Here is a 25,582-nt window from a genome sequence, read left to right on the forward strand (position 1 = left end):
GTGTAGCTGCGCTACACGGGGTTCGAAGCAGCGGGGATTTAAAAATGGCGGCTCCCCGCTTATGCTAATGAAGCCCGGGAAATTCAAATCCCGGGCTTCATTAGCAAGTGCGGTATGCATACATTACCCCGCTAGTTCGAACTAGCGGGGTAGTGTAGACATACCCTGTGCTAGTAAGATCTTTAAAGCACATACATGGTGATGAGATGACGTATAAAACTAATCTAAGCAACAGCTCTTCTTCCTTGTAATTTAGTGGGGAAGGGATACTGATTCTAAAGATTGGGTTAATGAGAGTGATTTCAATTTAACACCTTCCACTTTAGTCAACTGGTGAAAGTAATTGATATTATGGGGTCTTTGCATTCCATAGGGGCACATCATATGTTATCGATAGTCGGTGCATTGTATATGGCATATGAGGCCAAATTCCTCCATGCAGAAATGAAGTGACTGACTTAATAAGCAATTAGGATGATCTTCTCTTCTGTGTTTGTATGTTATTTTTCAGTCATAGTCTTGAATTCTTAGAATTACACAGAGGCAGGACTTCTAGCCCTTAGATTACCAAAGATGATTAGTCATAATGGCCAACAATGTTTCATGTACAAACAAAAGAGCTCAGATGGCTATGCCACTGCTAAACTCTCCTTCATAGCATGTGAAGTATTTATGTTCTAGTGTCAAACTTCAGGTTGTGTAGGACACAGCTGTTCTCTGGAAACTGTCTCTTGTGTGTTTTGTGTGAGTAGCATCTAACCCTTTGGACTGTATGACACTGTGAGTAGAAAGAAAGATGACATTTGTGTATGGTAAAGTATCACCAATGTTGCACCACCACTATTGCCCAAATTGTGGTAAATAGTCTGCAAAGTATGCCTTGTAAGGTATCGTTGGAAAAGTTTTGAACTGCTAAATATTATTATCTGATTAAATCAATGTATTGTTTTATCTGAAGCTAGAATATTTGATATGTGTTCGCATCATAAATGTGCTCTGTTCGTGGATAGCACGCACAAGTCAGATTTGCCTTGAGGATGGTTAGCCATTTAATTAAACAGAATAGCTTTTCCATGAGTCCCTTCTGGGGATGTTTTGGAAGGCACAGAGACAACGGATGCCCAGCGATGGTACGTAAGGACATGTGATCCAAGATTCCATGTTTGTGCCTGTAACTTTCCATGCACATGGGCTGAGGATATAAAAGTGGAGACTGTGACATCATTTCTTTTCCTCTTTCCTGCTCCTCATTTCTGGATGATGATTTCTAACAAAAAGGAGAGCTTTGAACAATGGGCTGAGAATTCCAATGTGTAGACAAATCAGAGAGACTTATTACAAACTGGCAGATTTAATACCACTTTTATTATCCTGACTTCTAAACTATAAAATCAACTGTATTGATTCACTATAAACTCTCAATAATGTTCTTCCTTTTTTACATTAGTTAACCTTTAGTTTTTGATTTACTAAATGATTGGCTACCAGCATGGGTTTTGACTAAGATTTGACATATATATTGATGTGGGGTAAGTAAGGTGTTTGATTCTTTGGACCTGGAAGAAGTTAATATATGTGATTTCCAGTTTTAGTAATCATTTATCAAAAATCTGGTATGTCTGGGTAGACTGTCTGTAGCTCCATAATAACTTGTATAGTATTTTGGAATCACGCATTTGTTACTAGCTTGGTGAAATACAGGTATCTGCCCTATATTCTGGCAGTCTGACCTGAGATTGACACTTTTAGTTGTGCCTGGCATTGTGACAGACTGTTTTCATTTGCTAGTTCTGTATGCAAATCTGGAACCATGGCAGACATGATTGGTTGATTTTTATTAAAAGCTTGTTGGCATATGTCTTTAAATGTTTTTTGTTTGATTTGTAAATTCCCATAAAGTTGCAATTAGTGTATAAAATCTGTGACATAGTGTGCATGCAGTTTAGTTATGCTAAGAAAGGTGACAACTTCTTTAGACTTTGTGGACATTGTCTTGATCACTATGACCTTATATTGCACTACATTTCTCTGGCAAAATGGTGGCTTTTCTAAGGTATACTTTCAGGTTATCAGGTTAAAACTATCTGCATCACATGTCTGCATGAAAACTGTTGGAAGGGCTACAACCTCTTTCAGCTGAGATTCTTCATATACCAAGTTTTCATCTGTATAACTCGAGACTTGGAGAATGAACTGAATGATTCCTGTGGAAATGTCTTAAATTCCTCATCTCATTTCACATTCCTTTCCTTCTATTCTTTGAGACTTTTCCCCACACAAGGAAAACATTGCCCTTCTCCCAAGTTAATGTGAAGGATTAAATATATAAACTATGTGAAGGTTGTATGTATTTGTGGGGAATGAGGGAAAGAGTAATAACAATATATGATCAATCTTTAATATGTTGCTTAAAATGTATTTCTAAATATGTCAAGACAATGTAACTGTAACATGTTATTGTAATTGACCCAATATGTCAAACATTTTTCTGTGAAGGACTTTAAGTATTTATATTATTTATTTGCTTAGCACACTTCAAAGTTTAGCTATTTTACAGTGTTTCCAACCAATGTTGTAAATCGGTGGTTCTCAAACTATGGACTATGGATTATCCAGAGTTCATAGTATCAGCCCTTCACAGTTATTCACAGAATAAATAGTGTTGAGAGGAAAAATGGTCCATCAGCTGGATGTAATGGTAGCCCCTTTAATGGCTAGAGGTTTTGGGCCAGCTCTAGTTACTAAGCAGACACACCTGAGAGAGATCAGTGATTTTCCCCTATAAAAGAACACCAGAGAGTGCTAAAGGGAGAAAAGGGATCACAGAGTTTTCTAGGCAGGAAAGCCTGAGAGAGACTCTGACCAAACAAAAGAGATTATAAAGCTTTCCTGCCAGGGAGGCCTGCAAGAGCCCCTGAGCAAGTTGGAAGCCTTACGGGGGGGGGGGAAAGAGTTGCTGCTGGAACCCAAAGCCTTTTTGTTTAGAGACAAGATTTGCCTGGGTTCTGAGGTCAGAACTTGTAAAGTTTAAACTGTTGTTTAAGTCCATTTCCAGAAGGCTTCATTAAAAAGAGACATGCTAATATAGAGCACAGTGTTTGGGTTCCCTTTTGAGCTGTTAAAGTGAACTTATTATTCTCAAATGAAAAGGGAAACTGAGGCAGGGTGATGCTGTGCAGCGTGATGTTTGGCTCTGAGGGAGTGCCCAGAAGGCAGCTTTCCCACTACAATGTCCCTTTAACAAAGTGGCTTCTAAAATGAAAAGCTGGAGTATCCCTGGTGAAAAATACTGAGATGCAGGCAGCATCACCAGCTGATTAAACCCATTGTTGAGATTAGCTTGCACAGTGCAATGGCATTCCCTAATGGAGGAATAATATAACTAAGCATTGATGAGCTCAACAAAGGAATCTTCATGTATGTGAGTCTCATGTCTATGCAGATTGCTGGTCTGATTAGAACTGCATAGATGAGACTTGTCTATGCAGGAACACCACTTATCAGCTCAGCCACGATCTGTTCCCCTAGATTCTTCAGAAGCACATAATTTTTTCTCTCCAGTTAAAAGAGGATTATTCTGTGTGGTACCACAGAAGCACAAATTCACCCTGAAGGCGCCAATATACCCTCATGCAAGTGAACCTGGAAACTTTAAATTCTTCTCAGTGCTTGAAGTAATGAATTGGAATTTTGGATAAGGGTATTGACTATTCATTACAGTGTTTAGTATCTGAAGTAAATCCAGCATCTAGGCAGATAGCATCTGAGTCAACTATAAAATGGTCATTAGATTTGTGTTTTCTTAGTCTTTCAATTCTTCCCATTGCTGCGGGGAAGGAGAAGCACATTTTAGGCTAATAGAAATAGATAGTCACATGAAAGAATCAGTTTTGTATACATGTTGTTCATGATGTTCCCTGACAGTCTCCCAATAAATGCAGTCTTTACCTCTTGTACAGTGTGTCCAGTTAGATTAAAAGGTGGGGAGACACTAACTAGAAACATCCATCTGCTGACAATCTTTTGTTACATCTATGTTCATCAGAATGTATGATAGCCAGCTTTCATGTGAGCTAAGTCTGTTCTACTTAGCAATACTTCTGAATTTTCAAAGCCTGCTTTAAAGATTTCATTCTGAATACTTTTATCTAACTACTTTGACTTTTGTGGTCTTTGCCTGGTTCGAATCACTTCTCCTGTAGCTCGCATGTTTGTAAGAAAACTCCAGTGTGTGTGAACTATAATTAGCAGGTCATCCAATCCAATTAATGTTTTTTCCCTCAGTGCCTTTCATCTAATGAACGCACAAATACAGAACTATAATTTGAGTCTTTGTTTATCCATTTCTATCAAGAAACCCTCATAGGCATGAAAGAGTGCATGCAAGGGTTTTGTGTCTATGGACTTCAGGCATTTTACAGGATATGCTTGGCCATATGGAAATTATAAGACTGCATTTATCTGAGTCTGAATTACTCAATAAAAGCAACTTTTCATGTAACGCAATCTCTTCCTGACGATAAGAATTTATGATGTATTCTGTGTACCTCTGAGCCAGCACAGTAAAATAATAGAACTGAGGCAATGTGATGTAGAAGATTCAGCTCAGGGGCTGAGAGGCCCCCAATATTCTAATCTTTACTCCATTGTCATCTTGTTATGAGGGTTAAGATTTGTACAGTGCTTTGAAAAGTTTGAGGCAATGTAAGTGCTGTCTTTTGTCAACCTCACTTGTCATAATTACCAAGAAATTATCAATGCAGTTCAGCAATACTTTCCCATTCTCTGCCAGTCCAGTAATGTTAAATTTTGGTTACTAATGCATCAATTCCAGTTTGCTACAGACATGTGGATGTTGGTGACTTTCTTTTCAATTCAGTTTTAACCACGGGGTGGCAGTATCATAGGAAGGGAAGTGCTTTATTAGTAGCCGGGATAAAAGCAATAAAGTAGTTTGAGTTGTTGCAAGGAAACTGCATCTTCCTTTTCTGGGAGAGAGGTGAGATGGTTGGCAAAGAAGTATTTTCTTCTATTACATTTAAGATGCTTTTGTATCTGTTTTGTGTTTCAAAGAATAAGATTCTTTTGTCTTTAAAATAGGCTTCCATTCCTCTTTTGTAGTTCACAGTTCTTTTTTTCTTTGTCTTTGGATTCTTCCCCCATACCTTTTTTTTTCTTTTGTATTTTGATGCATGGTTATCTTCTCACTGTATTTAGAAATCATATTATCCCTCTTCCTGATTTCAAAGCAGATTTTTATTGTTTTCATACAACGCTCATAATGACCCTATCTAAACCAGAGACATTTTGCAGCTTAATCATTTTGGTTCTCTTTATATGCTTGTAACACATTCAGAGTACGTCTACACTGCACCAAAATGCGAAATAAGATACGCAATATGAGCTATGCAACTTGTGTATCTTATTTCGATGCTATTTCGAAATAGCTTATTTCGTCATTTGGTGCTGTCTACACAGCACCAAATTTCAAAATAAAGTGCTATTCCAAAATGTCTCTTGCTCCTCGTGGAATGAGGTTTACAGGGACATTGGAATAGCAAGCCCAAAATAATGGGCTTGCTGTGAAGTTGCGGTATAGCTATGTCGGGATATTCTGGTATCCCGAAATAGCATTGCAGTATAGACGTACCCTAAATGTCCACATACAAGTGCTTCCAACCCCATAACAGGTGTTGCCACCACTTTTAGAAGGCTAACCACTGTGACCCTTCACTGTGCCAGTCCTGGTATAACCTCAGTGGTGCTATAGTTCTTCCATTACCTCTCCAGAGTGCACTGTTCACTGATCAGGGGGCGGGGGAGGGGGAGGTTATCTGGTTTACAGTCATGTACAGCCTTGCACAGTAGTCAAACTAGCCAGAAGCTGAAACTGAACAAATACTGATGATCCAATAAGACTTAGAACACTATTGCCTCTGGTGCTGGAAGTGAGAAGCATAGAATGGGAATACTATTTATTAATGTTTCTCACACAATTCAGGAATCCTAACCGATAATCCCTCAATAATCCAGCGCATTGGCCACACTTATAGAATGCCCCCAGTACCACATATTTTTCTCTGTACCTTTACCACGACAACTCTCCACAAAGATTCTCTTACCCCAACTTTGTGGGCATCTGGGATAGATTGCTTCCCTCTTTTCCGTCATCAGGAAAGCTTTTATCTTTATGCTGCTGCAATTAAACTAATTGAATATAAAAGAAAGAGCTGTTGGCATGGTTTCTCGGTGAGGGCCAGCCCCTGGACTTTGGAATTTGGGTGCTCAATCCAAAATCAAGAGCTGTGAGATTCCAGGAAATAGTGGAAGCCCTGAGGGCTTTTCAGGGGTCTTTCGGTGGGGATATTGGTTAAGGAGTAACACTGAGGAAGAAATATATTTGTTACTCAACTGCATCAATTAACACTGGATATGATTGAAGCTACTGCTTTGTTTTTTGTGGTGACTTGACCAATTATGGTCCTGATTTTTGTAAATACACCCATGTTGGCATCACCCATTCTTCCATTACATATCCCAACTCCTCATGTTTAATCTAGACATCCTCATCTCTCCAACAGTCACATTCACCCACTTATTTTCTTCTCTGGATCACTGAATACCATCCATCAGACTTACTCAGCTGCAATTGCAACTTTAACTTCTCCATTCTTATCATAGCAATCTTTCTCACTGAATGAGATGGAGTGACATTTTCTTATAAAATCTGTATCTGTGCAAAACTGACCAAGACTCAGTACACGATTTAATGAATGTCAGTAAAACTTACTGATTAAGTGTTCTACTGGGTGAAATCAGACTTGCTCAAACATCTGCCTGACATTCTAGAAGCCAGAAGTCTACAAATGGGTTTTTTTTTTAATTATGACTATGTGAGTAGATAAACCAGAGATCTAGAAGACTTGAAGTTCCACAGCAGAAAGGAGGTGGGTGGAAGGGAGAAAATTTAGCACTGAGCCTGCCAATCTGCATATATTATTCTTCAGTGCATTCCTGTACATTGTTTTATATCTGGAGTTGGTGTTCTGCTTTTTTAAAACTGATATGATAGAAAAGGGTGCATGTGAGATTTATGTAAGAAGGGAGAAATTATGAGAAGTATAAGTGTATCACTCTCTGTGGAGACGTAGTGGAGTTTGGCTAAGTAGGGAGCCCAAGTTCAACAAGAGAACTTGAGGGGCTTTGTCTAATTATTCTACTCTGTGTTTCCTAGTGAGAGATTCTGAATCCTGTATGCTGATGACTGTGGGACTAGACAGGGAAGTTTGGGTTGTGGGTTTCACTAGAAGGGGACAATCTGAGGATAGCTGTCTCATTGACCTCCCCTGTCTCTAACTGGATTTGTGAGAGAGGCTGGGGGCGGAGAAGGAAAGGGATTGTTTTCTGAATAAGTTCTGGACCTCAACAAGCCATGCCACTGACTTCTGGATCATCCATAATCCTCATACACAATTTTTTCCCCAATTGTATGTTATATAAATCAGTGGTTCTCAACCAGTGGTATGAGTACCCTTAGGGGTACTTGAGCGAAGTCTGCAGGGTGTGTCAACACAACTGAAATTTGGAGAAAACTGAATTTTTGTTTTAAGTTTTAAACCGCTTTATTATTTTTGTACTTTTTACACCCAAAAATTTCATTGCCTGCTCGGCTACAATTAAGGTGTTTAAACAAATGTGTTGCGATGGTAGAAAAAAATGTTGTGTGTCTGAAAACTGTAGGTACAGGGATACTTATAATTTTTTTTTAAAAAAGGGGTACTTTATAAAAAAAGGTTGAGAAACACTGATGTAAATACACAATGATTATGTTTTTTTCTCTCAAAAAGTGTTCTGCTTGGAAATATTTCTGAATGAGGAAGCAACACTCTTAGAAGTGATAGTGGAGCTAGAACTTAAGTTCCTAAGGCCTAGGAGTGGATCAAGTTCAGCTCGATTGTCCCCTTTCCCCAATCTCAGTCATTTAATTAATCTTAAAAGGGATCCCTCTGGCGGGATTGAAACCAGGACGGTACTGTTGATACTGGTACTGTACTTTGGTAATAGGTTACTACAAGATTTATAAGACATTAGTAAAGGCCATTTGAACATCCATAGGCCTGATGTGTAACAGTTGCTCATTAGGTTGAGACTTTCAGGGGTGGTGGTACTTTGAAAAAAGGCTATATAACAAAGGCACCCTCTACGGATCTCCTCCCTGGGTGTATGCAGTCATCTATGCTGGGGGGGGAGGGCAGGAAATACAGTTTTACTTTACTGCCATTAGCCCCACTGAGACAACTCAGCCAAGAGGACAAAAGCAGGATTCTGTTCCTTCCCGCACCTCATCAACAGACTTGTGTATTCAGGTCCAATCCATTATGCCTGTGCACCTCACATTAAAGACAGTGGGATTTTCACAAATGCCACTGACGGAATAATTTAATTTGGCTCATAGGACCATTATTACAGGTGGTGACGCACAAGCAGAGAACCGTTTTTTAACCATGATCCCAGGTTTGCAGTTAGAAAACACTATTTGTAAAATGAGCACACTCATTCTGGAAATCAGAGGCTGCAAACATCGAGCTCTAACATGCCTTTTTTTAATTGCTCTTCAGAGTAGAACTGCACTTCAGAAGGCCTGTATCTGTATGGCCCTCACTTCTCTGTTTGATCCTTTGCCCTCTGTTAGATGAAATGCTAAATTTACAGATACATACACTAGTCCCTTCTTCCAGCTGAGCTGACAGGGTATTGACAAAGAGGATAGGGGCCTCATAATGATGTAAGACTGGATTGATTAAGAGCTGCTGAAATATCTGGTAGGAGTGATACATTGTCACATTGGGCAAACCAAGGGAGCTGTAACAAGAGACATACCTTCAGTCTTCCCTGCATAAGAAGTCAAATGAATGGAAACCTTCCTTCTGTTCTCTACTGCTGGCCTTCTCCCAGCTTATGTTGGGCTAGGAAATAAGGAGACTGTACTATTGGGAATCTCATGGGATATAAAGTGAATATGGTGCCATAATTCCCCAAGTCACTACAAAGCAATACATCTATGTCAGGGGTGGGCAATAAAAAAATTGCACCCCACAGGGTTAGTCCCTAGCGGGCCGCTACCATTATATTTACCTGTACCTCCACATGTAACGGAAGATCACAGCTCTGGTTGGCTGCAAATGGTGATTCATAGCCAACCAGAGCTGGGATCCTCGATATCTGTGGAGGCGCAGGTAAACATGGAGATGGGGGCCTGCCAGGGACTAACCCTGCAGACTGAATACGGCCCGTGGGTGGAAATTTGTCCATCATTGATCTATGTGGTTTCTTCAGCTGTCCCCTAGAAAAGGAAGACTTGGTGGACATGTAATATCAATGATCAGCCATTTAATGCCAAAAAGACTGCATTATGTGATCATTTCCAAGGGAGCAGTAGCATCAAGGCTGCATATCAAAGGCACTTCTGCAAGCTACGATGTTGGAGCCTAACATAACTATGATCAAGCTAGAACAAACTACAACTCTGTATCTCTTTATCCTATACCACAGAAACATTTAGCAGTGTGAACCGTGGCTGTTAGCTGGTTTGAATGTTTAATCAATTTGTATCAAGTGCTTCTGGGGACTTTAGGGAAAGGTTTTGTTATTAAGATGTTATTTACAATTCCAGAGTTAAAAGTTACAGGCAGTGTTTTATTGTGAGATTTCCTATTGATTCCTTCCCCTTCCCCTTCTCATTCTTAACTTTTTTTTAGTTGAAGTAGCTATTGGTCTGACTTCTTTTTTTTATAAAGGAAAGAGAATATTAAAATGTCACTGTTTTTCAGATGCATATGAGAAAATTATGTCTATGGCAAATGACAAAAAAATGCCTTTCACCATGACAAAAAACTCGTATCTGAAGACAGGTGTATTGTGTAAGTTTGGAAAAGCACACATCCACACTAGAATGACAGCCCAATTTTCCTGGGACTCTCCCATCTGATCATATTCTATATCTTTCTGTAGGACACCTGAAAAGTTCCAATTTTTAATTTAATCAGGCAAAATGATTGAGCTTTTTATAATGAACGAGTATTTCTGTAAGGGCATCATTGTGCAATAGTAAAACTTGGTCTATGTTTATCACAAGCAGTTGATCCAGTGGATCTTCAAAGGGAAGAACATGATTTGGAGTGAAGAGGAAAGTAGACATGATCAAGCTGTTCTCTTGTTCCAAGTAATTGTTAACACTTCAGTGTTTCATGATAAATTCAACCAGAACTCTACATTAGTTAAAAAAAAATCTTAATTTCCAGAAATATACATGAATCACTGAGTCAGAACAGTAGCAACACTACTACACTATTTTTTTTAAAAAGTGCGCTCTTCGATATGACTATTTCAAAACCCTAAAGAAGTTGCCATGCAACTGTCCCAATTCTTTTTTAAAAAATATGGTCCCTTTAATTTGAATTTACTGTTGTTATGAATCTTGTGACCAATTCCCTCCCATCCCACCTTCACAATGTTGCATTCACATTTTTCAGAATTCTGCAGCGACTGAAACTCAGGAAGCCAGTGTATAATATCATTGTTGACTAATCAGCTCTGTCATCAAGAACCTCAAGCATTCAAAACATCAGACAACAAATGTGTCATTTCAAACCCATTTACTGTCTGAAGTTTTAAGACAAAAGCTCTATCAATATATTTAAGGCTTGACTCTCTGCTCCCTCTACACCCTAACCAACACATTGGAATTGGAGGGCTTTGTAGGGGGGACAGATGCATATGAGAAAATTATATCTATGGCAAATGACAAAAAAAATGCCTTTCACCGTGACAGAAAACTTGTATCTGAAGACAGGTTTATTTGTGTAAGTTTGAAAAAGTTTTAAGACAAACTTTTTTACTTTTACTTTTTAACAACTACTTGGAACAAGAGAACAGCTTGATCAGGTCTACTTTCCTCTTCACTCCAAATCCTGTTCTTCCCATTGAAGATCCACTGGTGTCTAGAGGACACCAAATGAAATTAATGGGTAGCAGGTTTAAAACTAATAAAAGAAAGTTCTTCTTCACACAGCGTGTAGTCAACCTGTGGAATTCCTTGCCAGAGGAGGCTGTGAAGGCTAGGACTATAATAGAGTTTAAAGAGAAGCTAGATAATTTCATGGAGGTTAGGTCCATAAAAGGCTATTAGCCAGGGGATAAAATGGTGTCCTTGGCCTCTGTTTGTCAGAGGCTGGTGAGAGATGGCAGGAGACAAATCGCTTGATCATTGTCTTCGGTCCACCCTCTCTGGGGCGCCTGGTGCTGGCCACTATTGGCAGACAGGATACTGGGCTAGAAGGACCTTTGGTCTGACCCAGTACGACCGTTCTTATGTTCTTATGACCAACTGCTTGTGATAAACAAGAGCACGTTTTACTAGTTCAGTATAAGTTTCCTCTGGGACCTTATATTAGTGGAGTATTGGGCATAGTGGAAGCCACTGTTTCTGCCAGGTGTAGGTTCAGATTCATATTTTATCTGTAAAGACAGTAGTAACAAAATATTCAGATAGCAATGCTTTCTTTAAGTTGTCAGTGTCCCTTTAAATTACTCTTAAACTGGAGTTGTAAATACTTAACTAAGTCCCTTGTCAGGTAATTGTTTATAATACAACATCTTCAGCTCCAGGAGGCACAATACTAAGTAGATGGAAATAGTATCTCAACTCACATTAGTATTTAATATTATATCATTTACACTGCAGTAATGCCTAGACAAACCAAGTCATAGCCTCATTGTGGTAGGTATGGTACAAAGTCAGTGTCAGATCCTCTGTTAGTATGAATTAGCATGGCTCCACTGAAATCAACAGAGCTACATTGACTTACATCAGCTCAGGTTTTGATGCATGTAGTATAATTTAAGGTAAATAGCTAATTTTACTATATTGCACTGAGTGCAGCTACATGATCACAGGATACTCATAGTTTGTTCTTCTTTTAACAATCTCTTTACATGTTCACTTAGACTACATTTACATTACAGCAGAAAGTCAACTTAAACTAGGTCACTCCAACTATGGGAGTAATATAGCTGAAGTTGACATACCTTAAGTTGAGTTATTGTGGGCTCTACCCTGGGCAGGGAGACGTGTCAATGGGAGAAACTCTTCTGTTGACTTCCCTTACTCTTTTCATCCAGGATAGAGTAACAGGGTTGACTGGAAAGCAATCTGTGGTTGACTTGGCAGAACTTCGCTAGACCCACTAAATCAACTGCTGGTGGATTGATCTCAGAGCATAGATCCAGACTCTAATGTAGATGTAGTCTTATATGTTTCTAAGGTTATGTCTACACTGCAGTTAAACACCTGTGGTTGGCGCATACCAAATGACTCTGGCTTGGGTTAAAGGGCTATTTAATTGTGATGCAGACATTCTGACTCCTGCCACACCTATATGGCAATTGAATAGCCCCTCTGCCTGAGCCCCCCTCTGCTGGCACAGATCACCTGTGATTAATTGCAGTATAGACATATTTTAGTTTTTTGAACTATCCCGTATTGCACAATTAACTGAACAATCCAAGGCTTGCTCTACTGACATTCAGTTGGGATGTAGGTATACTTGTAATACTGCTTTGTCATTATACATTTTATGGTCAAAAGGGAGCCTAGTGATCATCTGGCCAGACACAGGTCAATGGATTTGATAGAGCTGGATTTCTACCAATCCAGTTACAAAAGAGCAAAAGCAAAACTTGATTGAGCAGGTGGGACCCTGTTGAGTACAGTTCTAATATTCCTTTAAAATCCTGAAATTCTTGTTTATTATTAACAGGTTCGAGTTCTCAAGTATACAGTATTAATGCCCTTTTAGACTACTCTGGCCCCTATGTGCTGACATGAAGTGCTTTGCTGGATTAGGATCTATATTATTTATAATTAAAGTGCTGTTGTCAAATAATGAGAGGAAAAAGAAAACCAAGATCTCTTGCTATTGAGTAGCAATTAACAAGGATTTGTATATGTAAGGACACAAAAAATCAGGCTGTGACAGTTTTGTCTTGATATACATACTCCCCAGTTGTAGAGAATACTCATTTCCATATGCTTGGACAAAGAAAGAAAGCTTGATTGTATTCTGGAGTGAGAGAGTGAGAGTGAGTGTCTTTCTGTGTATATTTATAAAACTTCCAAGCATGGTTCTTGTATGAATAAGGTAAAGGCATTGAACCAAAAAAAGATAGTAGGTGCCATAGTGCTGCTCTTAATATATGTCTGAAGTATCATAATTAACTATGGGGAAGCAATAAAGTAAATTAGGTTTGTTTTTGTTCTATACTGTAGATTTTCATCATTACTTCCCTGTCTTTACTGAGATTCTTTATACTACAGCGGTGGTTCTCAAACTTTTTGGCCTGTGGCACACCTTGCTCAAGGTAGCCATTTCTGCGGACCACCAGCTGACCACCCATGAATACAAAATGGGTGTAGGTGGGGTGCGAGATCTGGCCAGGAGGTAGGATGTAGGAGTCGACTGAGGGGGGATCTGGGTGGGAGAGAGGGTGCAGGAGCATGCTGATGGTGAGAGGAAATTAGGGGGTACAGGCTGAGAGTGTGGGGTCCGGGAAGGAGGAAGAGTGCAGGTGGGGGTGTGAGGTCTTTGCTGGAGCAATGTGTGTGAGAGTGATGGAGGTGTGGGGTCAGGGCATCAGTGGGGGGCACTTACCTGGCTCCTGCCATTCCCAGACACTGCCCCACCCCCACTGATCACTTTGGTCATGATTCCAGCAGGGAAAGCGTCTATGCATCAGGAAGTCTGAGAGAGAACTCTTCCTCCGACTTCCCTTACTCTTGTAAAATGAAGGTTACAGGAATTGGAGTAAGAAGTCCTCCAGCTCGACATTATTTCAACATCGTCAAAATAACTGCTTGTAGCATATACACGAACTATGTTATTTTGGAATAACATCAATTATTCTTCAGGGGGTAGCCGAGTTAGTCTGTTACAGAAAAAAACAATAACTGCTCTGGTAGCACTTTATAGACTAACAAAACATGCAGATGGTATCATGAGCTTTCATGGGCACAGCCCACTTCTTCAGATGACCGGTCTGAAGCCAAGTGGGGGCAGAGAGTCCCCTGCACAGCCTCCTCCCAGGATTCTCTGTTCCCCAGAGGGAAACTGGCCAAACCTCCCTCCCGTGGCGCATCCAAAACCCCTCTCGCAGTCCTGCGTCTGCCCTGGGGGCCGGGACCAAACCCCCTCCCGCGGTGGGGCCAAACCCCACTCCTATGGTGGGGGCCAAAGCCCCACTCGCACCTGCCCTGGGGCCAAACCCCTCTCCTGTGCCTGCCCCGGGGCCAAACGCCCTCCCGCAGCGCAGGCAAAATCCCTACACTTGACTTACGCCTCCTGAGTCCTGCAGTCACAGTGCTGCAGGGAAGCCACCAGCGCCGCGCTCCTCCTCCAGGGCTGACACCCTCTGCCGCGTGCCTGGCACACTACAGAGCTGTGGGAGGGGAGCAGCCAGTGCACGTCCGGAATCCCTGGAAGTGGCGCGAAGCTGCAGGAAGGACTTTGTCCACCCCGGGGAAGCTGGCACTACGCTGGAGGTAGGTAGTAGGGCTTCTCAGGGGTGGGGAGCAGAATGGGAGATGGGGGGCCCCGAATGCCTCGCGATCCACTGGTCGAGGCCTTGCAATCGACCAGTCGTTCGCGATCGACCGGTTGGGGACCGCGGCTTTAGGGTGTGGGGCCCTCTTAGGTGTGGGGCCCAATTCGGAGAAATAGGTTGAATCGGCCTAAGGCCAGCCCTGCTGTGACACATTTATATTTTTATGTCTAATTTTGTAAGCCAGTGGTTGGGAATGTGCGAGACAAATTAGACTCCTGAAAGGGGCACAGTAATCTGAAAGGTTGAAAGCCACTGGACAGGATGCTCCAAAGGCCAGAACAGAGCAAAAGAGTAGGGGAAACAGAGACAATAGTTGCAGCAGTGTCCTCGTCAGTCAGAATAAGGTGTATTGGGGCAACCACTGCACCATGCAAGTCTCAAAGGTGTAGCTGTGTTAATCTATACCTGTAAAAACAAAGAGGAGTCCTGACCCCTGGGCGTGTAAAGACTAAGGCTATGTCTAGACTGGCATGATTTTCCGCAAATGCTTTTAACGGAAAAGTTTTCCGTTAAAAGCATTTGCGGAAAAGAGTGTCTAGATTGGCACGGACGCTTTTCCGCAAAAGCACTTTTTGCGGAAAAGTGTCCGTGCCAATCTAGATGCGCTTTTGTGCAAAAAAGCCCCGATCGCCATTTTCACAATAGGCCTTTTTTGCGCAAAACAAATCTGAGCTGCCTACACTGGCCCTTTTTCGCAAAAGGACTTTTGCCTGAACGGGAGCAGCATAGTATTTCCACAAGAAGCACTGATTTCTTACATGAGATCGTTAGTGTTCTTGCAGAAATTCAAGCAGCCAGTGTAGACAGCTGGCAAGTTTTTCCGGAAAAGCAGCTGCTTTTGAGGAAAAACTTGCCAGTCTAGACACAGCCTAAGGATATATCTACACAGCAAAGTTATTTTTAAATAATAGCTGTTATTTTGAAATAACTGTCCTAGCGTCTACACAGCCAAACTGCTATTTCAAAATTAATTTGAAATAGCGGAGCGCTTATTTCGAATTTGGTAAACCTCATTCCACAAGGAATAATGCCAAATTCGAAATAGCTATTTCGAAATAAGTGCTGTGTAGACACTTATTTCAAAATAGGGGGCCTCTAGCCTTCCCAGGGTGCCCTCCACTCCAGCCTCAACCAAGGACACTCCTCTCCCTTTCCCCACACCGGAGCCCTTAAAGGGGTTGACTCTAGCCACAGTGCCTCTGCCAGCTCGAAGCCTGCCAGCCCAGAGCCAGCAGTTACTGCCCCTGACCCAGTGGCCCCAAAACATGATCCAGCAAGCTACTGGCAGCCAGCCTTCCACCGCTCCCCAGGAGCAGTCTGTGAGCTCCCAGGAGCCTGCCAGGGCCCGGAGAAGGTGGGCGCCTTCCTGGTCCAGGATGGAGATCATGGACCTTACTTAGGTTTGGGGGGGATTCCCCCAACATCCATGATCTCCGCCCTAGATGGAGGAACGTGGCCATCTATGGCAGGATAGCTGCCAGCCTGGCCACCAAAGGCCACATGCGAACCCAGGAGCAGGTTTGCATGAAAATCAAGTTGCTCTGGCAAGACCTGCAACCCTGAGCCCTGAGCTTCCCCTCCCCCTTCTTCCCCTTGCTTCCCCCTTACAGCTCCCTCCTCCCAGGTTTCCCCCTCCCCTCTTCCACCCTCTCTTCTCCCCTCTCCTGCCTCCTTTCCCCTGTCTCACCAGAGTTTCATTCCCTCTCTCCCCAGTTTTGTTAAATAAAGAGAGTTTGTGTTCATGAAAATATGTGTATTTTATTTGACATCAGGAACAGGGGTTAAGGAGAGGTAAGTGGAAGGACGTGAGGGAGGAATGAGGCACAAGCCCCCAGTGAGGCTGACCAGGGAGGCTCTTAGTGCTCCTCAGGGTGGAAGCTCTCCCGCAGGGCCTCCTGGATACTGACAGCTCCCCGATGGACCTCCTGGATGGCAGCCTGCAGAAAGTGCAGACAGGCTCGCAGCAATGCATCCACGAGAAGCACCAGAGTGCCCAGGGGCAGCTCTGGCTCCATGTGGCAGAGTGCTGTGGTGTCCCGAGTGAAGGCAACCAAAGCACACAGAGACAAAATGCTTTGCTGTGCCTCATCGAGGTAAGCAAGCAAGCAGAGAAAACTGAGAACCGGCTGTCGGGGGAGGAGGGTGTCACTTTAAGCACAGGCCTCAGATAGCCTCAGGCAGCAGCCACACAAAGTAACTCCTGACCTGATGCCCTGCCAGATCTGGTTCTGGCTGGCATTAATGCGATTCAGGGTCCACTCAGTGTGGACATGCTATTTCAAAATGCATTTTGTGTGTAGACGTGTTATTTCGAAATAACTTATTTTGAATTAACTATTTTGAAGTAAGATATTTTGAAATAACACTGTAGTGTAGACATACCCTAACAGATTTATTTGGGCATAAGCTTTCATGGGTAAAAAGCACTTCCTCAGATGCATGACTCAGATGCCATGCATCTGACCAAGTGGTTTTTACTCACAAAAGCTTATGCCCAAATAAATCTGTTAAACTTTAAGGTGCTACAGGCCTCCTCATTGTTTTTACCACACAAATTATTAAGAAAATACTTCTTATAAAATAGAATAGGTGGTGTTTTTAGCAGTGAATATCTCATATTGTGTTGATAACTTCATGCAACTCCTCACTCTTCCAACCACCTTAAAAAAATCAAGCTTGCAAAGCTAAGCACTTAAAAGTCAGGAAATTCCTGGATTAAGGTTGCCTGTGCAACCTTACGCTGACAGGGTGCATCAGATGCTGTTTCTTCTGCATAGCTCCTGGCCTTATTCAGAGTCTAGGCTTGATGATTAATGGGGCAGCACTGCAATGTCACCCAGTCTTGTAATATCTGAGAATTTATTTAAAACCTAGTTACTGAAGACGACTCACTATGTGAGAATCTCAATTTGTTGGTGTGTTTAAATGGAAGTTCCTAGCTCTTATGGCTGTGGAGGAAAGCTTGAAAACAAAAGCAGAGTGTAACCTCAAGGCTCAGGAACTTGAAGCCAAATAAAGGGAACCCAAAATAATCTCTGTTTTTAAGAGTCGTCGCTCGTGATTTCTGGGCGCCTGGTTTCTCGGACCATTTGAAGTTGGCAGTCATGCATTTTTGTGTCACTACGGAGGGAGGCTGTTGTCTGCTGTGGGCCCTGAGCTGTAGTACAGTGCATGCTAGCCACGCCCACTCTGTCCCAGGGCTGAGAGCGGGAGAGGGCATAGTCCTTGCGCCAGTGCAGGGGGTAAGGGAGGATTCTGGGCTGGCCACTTCCACCCGATAAGCCATTGAGCGCTGGGCCCACTAAGTTGAGATGCACATAAAGGCGGGCTGGGTGTCAAAGCTGGAGCTCCCGGCTCTCCCGTAGGGCGGGCAGTGACTCTTCTCCGCTTCTCCTTGTGCTGCTCAGTGGGGAAGCAGAGCCGCGACCCTTCCAGCTCCTACCTACCCTTCTCCTGGCCCTTTTCTCCCCTGCCTCCTGCGGCGCTCTCCCTCTTCTCGCCTGCGGCTTGTGGCCCCGCCGTATCGCCCCTTCCCGCTCCCCGGGTGCAGCAGGCCCGGCTCCGGCCGCCCAGCGCCTGCAGTGGGCGGCAGCAGCGGCAGGGTTAACCCTGAGGAATGCAGCGGCGAGGAATGTGCATGCAGATGAGATGGATGTTAATCTCATGCTAATGAGCGGCGGCGGCGGCGGCTCGGGGCTGAGCCGGGCTCCCCTGTTCCGAACCCAGACAGCGGCTGGGCTCAGCCCGGAGCCCTGCGCTGGTGCTGCTGGAGCCGGCGGCAGCCCAGGCATGGTGGATTGAACCCACGCAGGGGAAGAGGCTTTCCTAAGCGACTGCCAGAGACTTGCTGCTTCCCTCCCGCCCAGGCCCGGCTGCGGACCCCCCTCCCCGTCCCCCGGCTCTACTGGGGGCTTTTCCCGCTTCCCTTCTTTCTTCCTGGCCCTATGGAGCAGCTACCCCCGGCGCCCGACCATGCCTAGGAAAGCGGGGAATGGGCAGCTCCCCTTACCCGATGGCTGGGAGGAGGCGCGGGATTACGACGGCAAAGTCTTTTACATCGATCACAACACCAAGCAGACCAGCTGGATCGACCCCCGGGACAGGTGGGTGCGGACGGAGGGTGGGGAGGCCCGAAGGGGATGGGGCTGGGGGGGGGGGGATCCCGGCAGCCGCAGTGTGAGCCCGGCTGAGGAGCCCCGGGGGGCGGGCAGGAGAGGGTCCCAACCCGTTACGTAATGGGAAAGACAAAGGCGGGGGTAAGGGCTGGGGGTTAAGCAGCGTGGGGACGGGGCGAGGGAGTCTTGCTGTCGCTCAGATGGGAAAGCGCCTTGGAAACTGAGGCAGCCTCCTCCCCCCAGAAACACACGCTGGAAAAGAGGGGGAGCTGCAGGGCGCGAGTGCCTGTTATCTCCCTGTTTTTAAACACTTTGGGGGGGGGGGGTTGTTGTGAACCTCGGCCAAAATCGTATTAAAACCTAACTTGCAAGTTTCTAGGGTTAATCTAAGCAGCCTGTATGCTTGTTTAGTTGTCTTATGAAATCTTTCCTTAAAATAAATTAATGTACTCGGATATTGGGGACTCCAAGGTCCCAGGAAAGAGAGTTTTAACGATGGAAAGTAGTTAAGAGTTACTTCTCTGTCCTTAACCAACTTCTCTCAGAGTCTTTCCTGAGAGGACCTAGAGAAGCAAATGCTAGGCATCCCACTGACTCCTGAGTAGGATAGACTTGGATCTGAATCCTTCTGTCTGAAAGTGCAAGGCTGTGGCATTTAACTCTCCTTTACTGTGGAACCTCCTCTCAGGAAACGGCTTGTCCCCTAGCCCCATGCTCTATGAGCATGCCTGATCCTCATATTTCAAATTGTAATTTTTACTTTGTCTTGTGAAGAAGAAGCCAAGGCTGCAACAACTCTTCAGGCCTCATCTATTAAGTAGGCCTCAGCCAGGCTAAATCCTTTCAGTTGCCCACCTACAGACTGGGATTTTCCTGTTCTATATATTTAAACTAGAGCCACAAGGGAAAAAAAAAAACTTGAGCAGTGAGGGGAAAGACTAATCAGACCCTTCTAAGGCACAAACTTATCTTAATGTAAATCTTTCAGTTTTGAAGTGTCTTTATTTTATAAACCACTTTTTAAATCTGAGGTCTGTTTTAATTTCTGGCCTAAAAGAGATTGTAGTATAGATTGAGCCTTTACTTGTACATAATGCAAGCTATAGTATTGTTATATTAAGCCTATTGCAATCCAAATATAAAAAAAAGTATAAATGACATTATAAATTTATGGCACAAACCATGATGAATTATCCATGAAGGTCTCGGTTTATATTTCCCTGCTGACTTTAGAAAAGGCAGTTGTGATGATGCTTGCTCATGTCAGAGCCTTGCTGCTTGTTAGATGGATAGTGAAAGTTTTGACAAGCATCAAACACACACAGGCCTACTTTCCTGATATACATGGCTTTGGAATTAACTGTTATAACATTGGTGACCCTGTTTGACTTCCTTTGCACTTTGAAACAGCTTGAATACATTGTAAATGTCAGTGACATGGTGGTGTTCACAGGACAGTGATGTTTGTTGGACCTGTTTAAATATTTGGCTTCTATGTAGATGTTTTAGTAAATGTTTTTGACTTCTGATAGTTACAATGGGGAGTTTTTCAATGTTCCTTGAAATTAGTTTTTCTGTTCTGATTTGTTGTAGATTTGTGTTTACAAAACAGATGACAAGACAATATTGTAAGACAAAGTAAAATTATGATTGCGCTATCTATTGCACTGCCTTCTTAACAAATTAACACTTTAAAACAAAAGGGACATTTAGTACTTTCTATTGTGGATTCTAGTGTCCTTAAAATGTTCAGCTATATTTATCCTGTATGTGTGTGATTAGTATTCCTAGTAAATTTGAGTCTTTACTCCAATCACTGCAGAGTTGTTTTTTTTTTTTTTTTTAAATATGAACTTAGAGACTTACATGTTATTTCTCTCATCATGAAAGGATTAGTATAAGTATAATCTCTCTTTTGTTAATTTCTTGGTTTTTTTTTTTAAGCAGAGAGAATTTTCTTTAATGAGGACTAATGGAGTGAAGTCCTTGTTAAACAGTGTAGCAGACAGTGTTTGGAGTAACTCCATTAACTCTTGTCAATCTTGTTTCTCACTGTTACAATACAAACAGAGTTATGTTGCATGAGGCACTTGAGATAATCCATAAAATAGTGGATATGGCTTAACAGATTGAATTACCTGTATGGAAAAAAGACTGATGGTCCATGCACTATAAGCTTTTATACATGCAATCAGTATTTAAATATCTGACTAGATTTGGAATAGTAGAAATAACTTTCTTAAAATGCCTGTGATTGCTTCTGGGCTCCATTGTGTTGAAAATATAAGTTGTGTTAGAAAAATGCTTGTTGCTGTACTCTACAGGACAGATTAGAAAGTTGTCAGAAGAGTTAGAAAGTGAGCCTCCAGGTTTTTGCCAATACAGCAATATCTGGATTCTTAATGATCTTTGAATGTACCTAAAACTGTGTTGAGATGAAGTGCTATGATACTATGGTGATGGAGTACTGAAAAGCCTGAGGCTGACTTGACAACATACTTATACAGGTTGGACCTTCCTGGTCGAGCATCCTTGGAATCTGATCTGTCCTGAATAAGGGAATTTGCCAGATCAGGAGAGGTCCCCTGCCACTGACTTCCCAGGACTCTGCACCTCCCTCCTGCTGGCTCACTCTGCTCCAGCCCTGATGCTACAGGGCTTGGGGCTTGGCTCTCTCCCACTTCTATCAACTAGCTGGGGCTCTCCGGGGTGGAGATCCCCAGCCACTGCAGCTCCGCTTCGGTCCTGCCTGGCTGGGGTTTCCCGGGGATGGGGCTCTGCAGGTGCCTTGCTGCTGCCGCACTGGTTTGGAGCTCCCCAGGATGGGGCTTGCCAGTCCCAGTCGTGGGGCTTTCCAGATGCTGGATTCCTGACCAGCTCGCACTCCCGGGCGCCAGAGCTCTATGTTCTAGCAACATCCATGATCCTGCTGGACCACAGATGCCTCCAGACCAGAGAGTCCTGTATTTAGAAAGTTAAACCTGTATCTTATTCAGCTAAATCATAACAGTTTTGTGTGTTGTGTAACAAGTTGTGTAACTTGCTTGCAGACTAGTACAGGGATTCTCAAACTCTTTCATAGCTTTGGTTAAAACTTAATATAGATACTGTCTTGTGGGCAGCTTCCCTTCCATTTGCAATTCCTTAATAGACCTGTGGAAACTAGAGCAATTGCTTACATGGAAAAGTAATATTTGAAAACACAAACAGGTGTTTAGCTTCTTTCAACTTGATTCAGCAGATGGGAATAGTGGGGGATCCAGTGTCATGTGACTAGGCAACTCTCTGGACCACCAGCAAGTGCTCCTAAGATCACAGACTGGGAATCTCTTTATTATCAGTAAAAATATTGGATCTGCAAAGCTTCGTTTGTGTGGAATGGACCTGACAATTGAAAATGTTGTTGATCCTTCAAAGCTTTGCTGAAACTTGCTTCTATAGGAGTGTGTGTGTGTGTGTGTGTGTGTTTGTGTGTGTGTGTGTGTGTGTGTACGTACACACACACACCAGATTTATGCTAAGCACACTAGACACCCCAGGACAAGATCCCTGCCTCCCTAAAGTTTCCTGTTTAAAGCCTTGTTACTGAGTATATGGATGAGGCCTGCTGACATGGCATAACTGGATTCTGTGCTATAAAGAAGACAGCCTAGACCCAATCTCAGTTTTGCTCACCTCACTTGTGGGAATAATCCTTTTGATCTTCATGGTGTTCAAATTTGTTTCAAGAATGATTTGGCCCTTATATTTTGTGTTTTCTAAGGCCATGTCTCTGCATACCAGAGTTTCAACGCTCTTGCAGTCACTCTTCTGGGGTTTGATTTAGTGGGTCTCCCATCAACCTCCTATTGTGGAGACAGCACTAAGCTCGCTTAAGGTACGTTGACTCCAACTACATTATTTATGTAGCTGGAGTTGTGCACTTTAATCTGACCTCTCTCCCCCTACAGTGTAGATCTGGCCTAAGTCAGTGTATGCTAGAGGTGCTGTAGAGATACTGTAGTACATTCAGCTGGTAAGGGGTTTGGAATGCTTTGCATTGCTTGGCAGCAACCCCCTCCAAACACTTCAGGAGCTGTGTTTACTTGACTAGAGAAGTCGAGTGGTTAAAAAGCCAGGCCTCTAAGGTATGGAGTGTAGAGAGAAGAGCATCTGAGGTAAGTTCAAACAGGAATGCAGAGAGCCTGGACATTATTTTTACTTTTTAAATCTGTACTTTTGGTTCCATTGCATATACTGCTGCTGGTAACTTTTCTGAGCTACAGCAGACTGAAAACTGACCAGTTCTGTCAGATCCATTGCTGCTGTTTAGAAGCAGCTAGGCAATAGTGAGATGATCACAAACCATGTCAGTTTTGACAGGGGAGGAAACCAAAGAAAGAGGTGGGAGAGGGACAGGAGAACACACATTTCCCTCCTAGTTCCTTTGTATTGGTTAAGAGGCTGAGGCAAGGGCAGAGTAGAATAGCTTGAGTAGAAGAGAAGGAAATGGTGAAAATATGCTTTTCTTCTGCAGCAGCCAACAGATGTTTGTTAGACACCTCATTGGAGGATAGCATGAATGGTGGAGCTACAAGCCGAATCTAGAGACAACAGCTAGATAAGAATCCCAGTTCTCTCCAATTTCCACTAGTGGGATGGTGCTGGATTTCTCATCAGGGCAGTAGATCTCCATGTTCTTTGTATTGGCTTCTGGGCAGGTAAATTTTGCATAACCTTGTAGTGACTGGCAGTCCCTATAACAGAGGTCCTTCTAGCCATGTGTATAAAATGAGTTCCATATGATATCTGTGCTCACAATTGGCCCTGAGACACACAGTTATCAACAATCTCAGCAGAGTTCCAGGGAATGAATTAGCATGGAGGCTTAATTTCCCCCTCCTTCTCTTCTTTGCCTCTTGCAGGGTTGATGACGTGCATCTCCAGAGAATTTACAGATTACTTTACCAAAGCAGTGATAGATGTATGTATTGTTGTGGTATTTGCCTAATAGTGATGTTAGAAATAACATCTGTTTGCATCACCAGAAAGAGGGTTTGAGAAATTTACCAGACATTTAGTAGGTAGAGGACTAAACCTTTTAGTCAGAGGTAGGTGTGAAATACAGTTGTCCTGTGAACCACTGGAGAGGAGAAGCCCTGTTCACCTTGCTACTTCTAGTTTCTAGGTTGGAGAGGGTTTTTTACTGATATCCACAAACCTTGCTTGATAATGCCATCTTTGATATGCACCTCTGGCTAGGAGACACTGGATACTAAAAGAGCTTAGGGAAGGGAGAAGGAGTTTTATTATTATCTTGTGTTCTAGAGGCCAGGTCTACGCTGGGGGAGAAAGTCAGACTAAGATATGCCACTCCAACTACATGAATAGGGTACCTGAAATAATGACGTACCTTAGCTTGACTTGCCGCAGCAGCCCTTACTAGACCTACTGTATCGAACCCCAGAATATTGATCTCCACAGTGTCGATCTCCAGGTAAATATAGACAAAGCCCTCGAAGCCCTTGTCATAGATAAGGATCCCATTGTGTCAGGTGCACTATAAAAACAAAATGATTTCTGTTCCAATCTTTGTCTGTTCTCCAGCCCTCTAAAGAATCCTGGTTGCTATCCTAGGGGACATAGAAGGGACAGGATATGGGGAGACTTGAAACTGTAGTTGCTTAAGGACTGGAGATTGCTGTTCAGTTATGTTACAGAAAGGTCAGGAAGGAGGATGGTTTAGAGGTGGAAGTAGAGGCCGAAGTATAGGGGTAGCTGGGGTACAGTGCAGATGAGCTTCTGGGGATGGATTCTAGGCAAGAGAGCTAGCTAGTGGGATAGGGCAGCATCAGAAATCAGGAGTAACTGCTACATCTGCTCTTCTTCACAGAACTAAACAGTGTGATCACAGATACATACGTGATTTTCTATTCACTTGTGAAGAGTTCAGTGTCTGAACTGGTATGAAAATGTATTTGTATGTGAAAATTGGGGAATTGTGGTGCTCGTGGTTCTTAAGCTGCAAAAGCCTGATTTAAAAAAAAAGTTTTACTTTGACTCAAAAAGCAGTTCAAAGTTCATTTGTCCTCTGAAGAGTTGTGATGCAAAATTTGGAGACTGAGTAATTAAACTATGAAATTCAAATATTTTACTACTGTGTTAAGTACAAATCTCAATATGACCTTAACTATGGAGTCACTAGAGTAACTCTATTATAAATTCTCTGCATAGTCATGCATAAATTACCTTCTCTGTGGTAGTGAAGAGGAGTAGTACGCAACACCAAGTTTTACAACTTTTTTATAAGCTGTTCAACTGAGATGGATCATTGGGCATCTACTCCTGTGAGCATGTAGACAGAAGCAAGTCAGGAATTACATGAACAGAACTCCATCTTCCTTTATTCTCTCCCAAAATAACTAGGTTCCATCTGTTCCTGCATGGCCTCTCCTACTCATGACCAGTGTGCTCCCTGTGAAACTCCCTGGTCCCCCATTTTGGTTTCAGTGGTAGTCTGGGAACTTCTTTCTTTGTCTGATTATTGCATTTTTCTTTTAACTAAACATGTCTGATGTGTAAATTGAACCCACAATAAAATGCTAATGGACCCTGAACTCCTGGCACCAGATCTTCAGCTGCTTATTCTGCTTTCTGCAGGTTTATGAAATGGAGTGTGAGGCAAAATTCTAATATGTGGTTGTGGGACTGTTCTAGCATCAGCTAACATTGCAGTATCGCAATGTTTGGGTTTTTTTTAAACAAAATTGCAACTTGTTCTGTGTGTGGTGTGCACACTCTTAAAATAAATTATTGACATTTTTTATCAC

General features: G+C 42.8%; 1 protein-coding gene across 1 annotated transcript in view; it reads left to right on the forward strand.

Annotated features, from left to right (window-relative positions):
* Positions 1 to 17,900: 17,900 nt before the first annotated feature.
* WWC2 (WW and C2 domain containing 2) overlaps positions 17,901 to 25,582 on the forward strand; it is a 181,954-nt gene continuing 174,272 nt past the window's right edge. Inside the window, exon 1 of the mRNA XM_006130157.2 lies at positions 17,901 to 18,761. Coding sequence (XP_006130219.2) covers positions 18,631 to 18,761 — 131 coding nt within the window. The 5' untranslated portion in view covers positions 17,901 to 18,630. The remainder of the gene's footprint in view (positions 18,762 to 25,582) is intronic.

This window comes from Pelodiscus sinensis, chromosome 5 (genome assembly GCF_049634645.1).
Source record: "Pelodiscus sinensis isolate JC-2024 chromosome 5, ASM4963464v1, whole genome shotgun sequence".
NCBI lineage: Eukaryota > Metazoa > Chordata > Testudines > Trionychidae > Pelodiscus > Pelodiscus sinensis.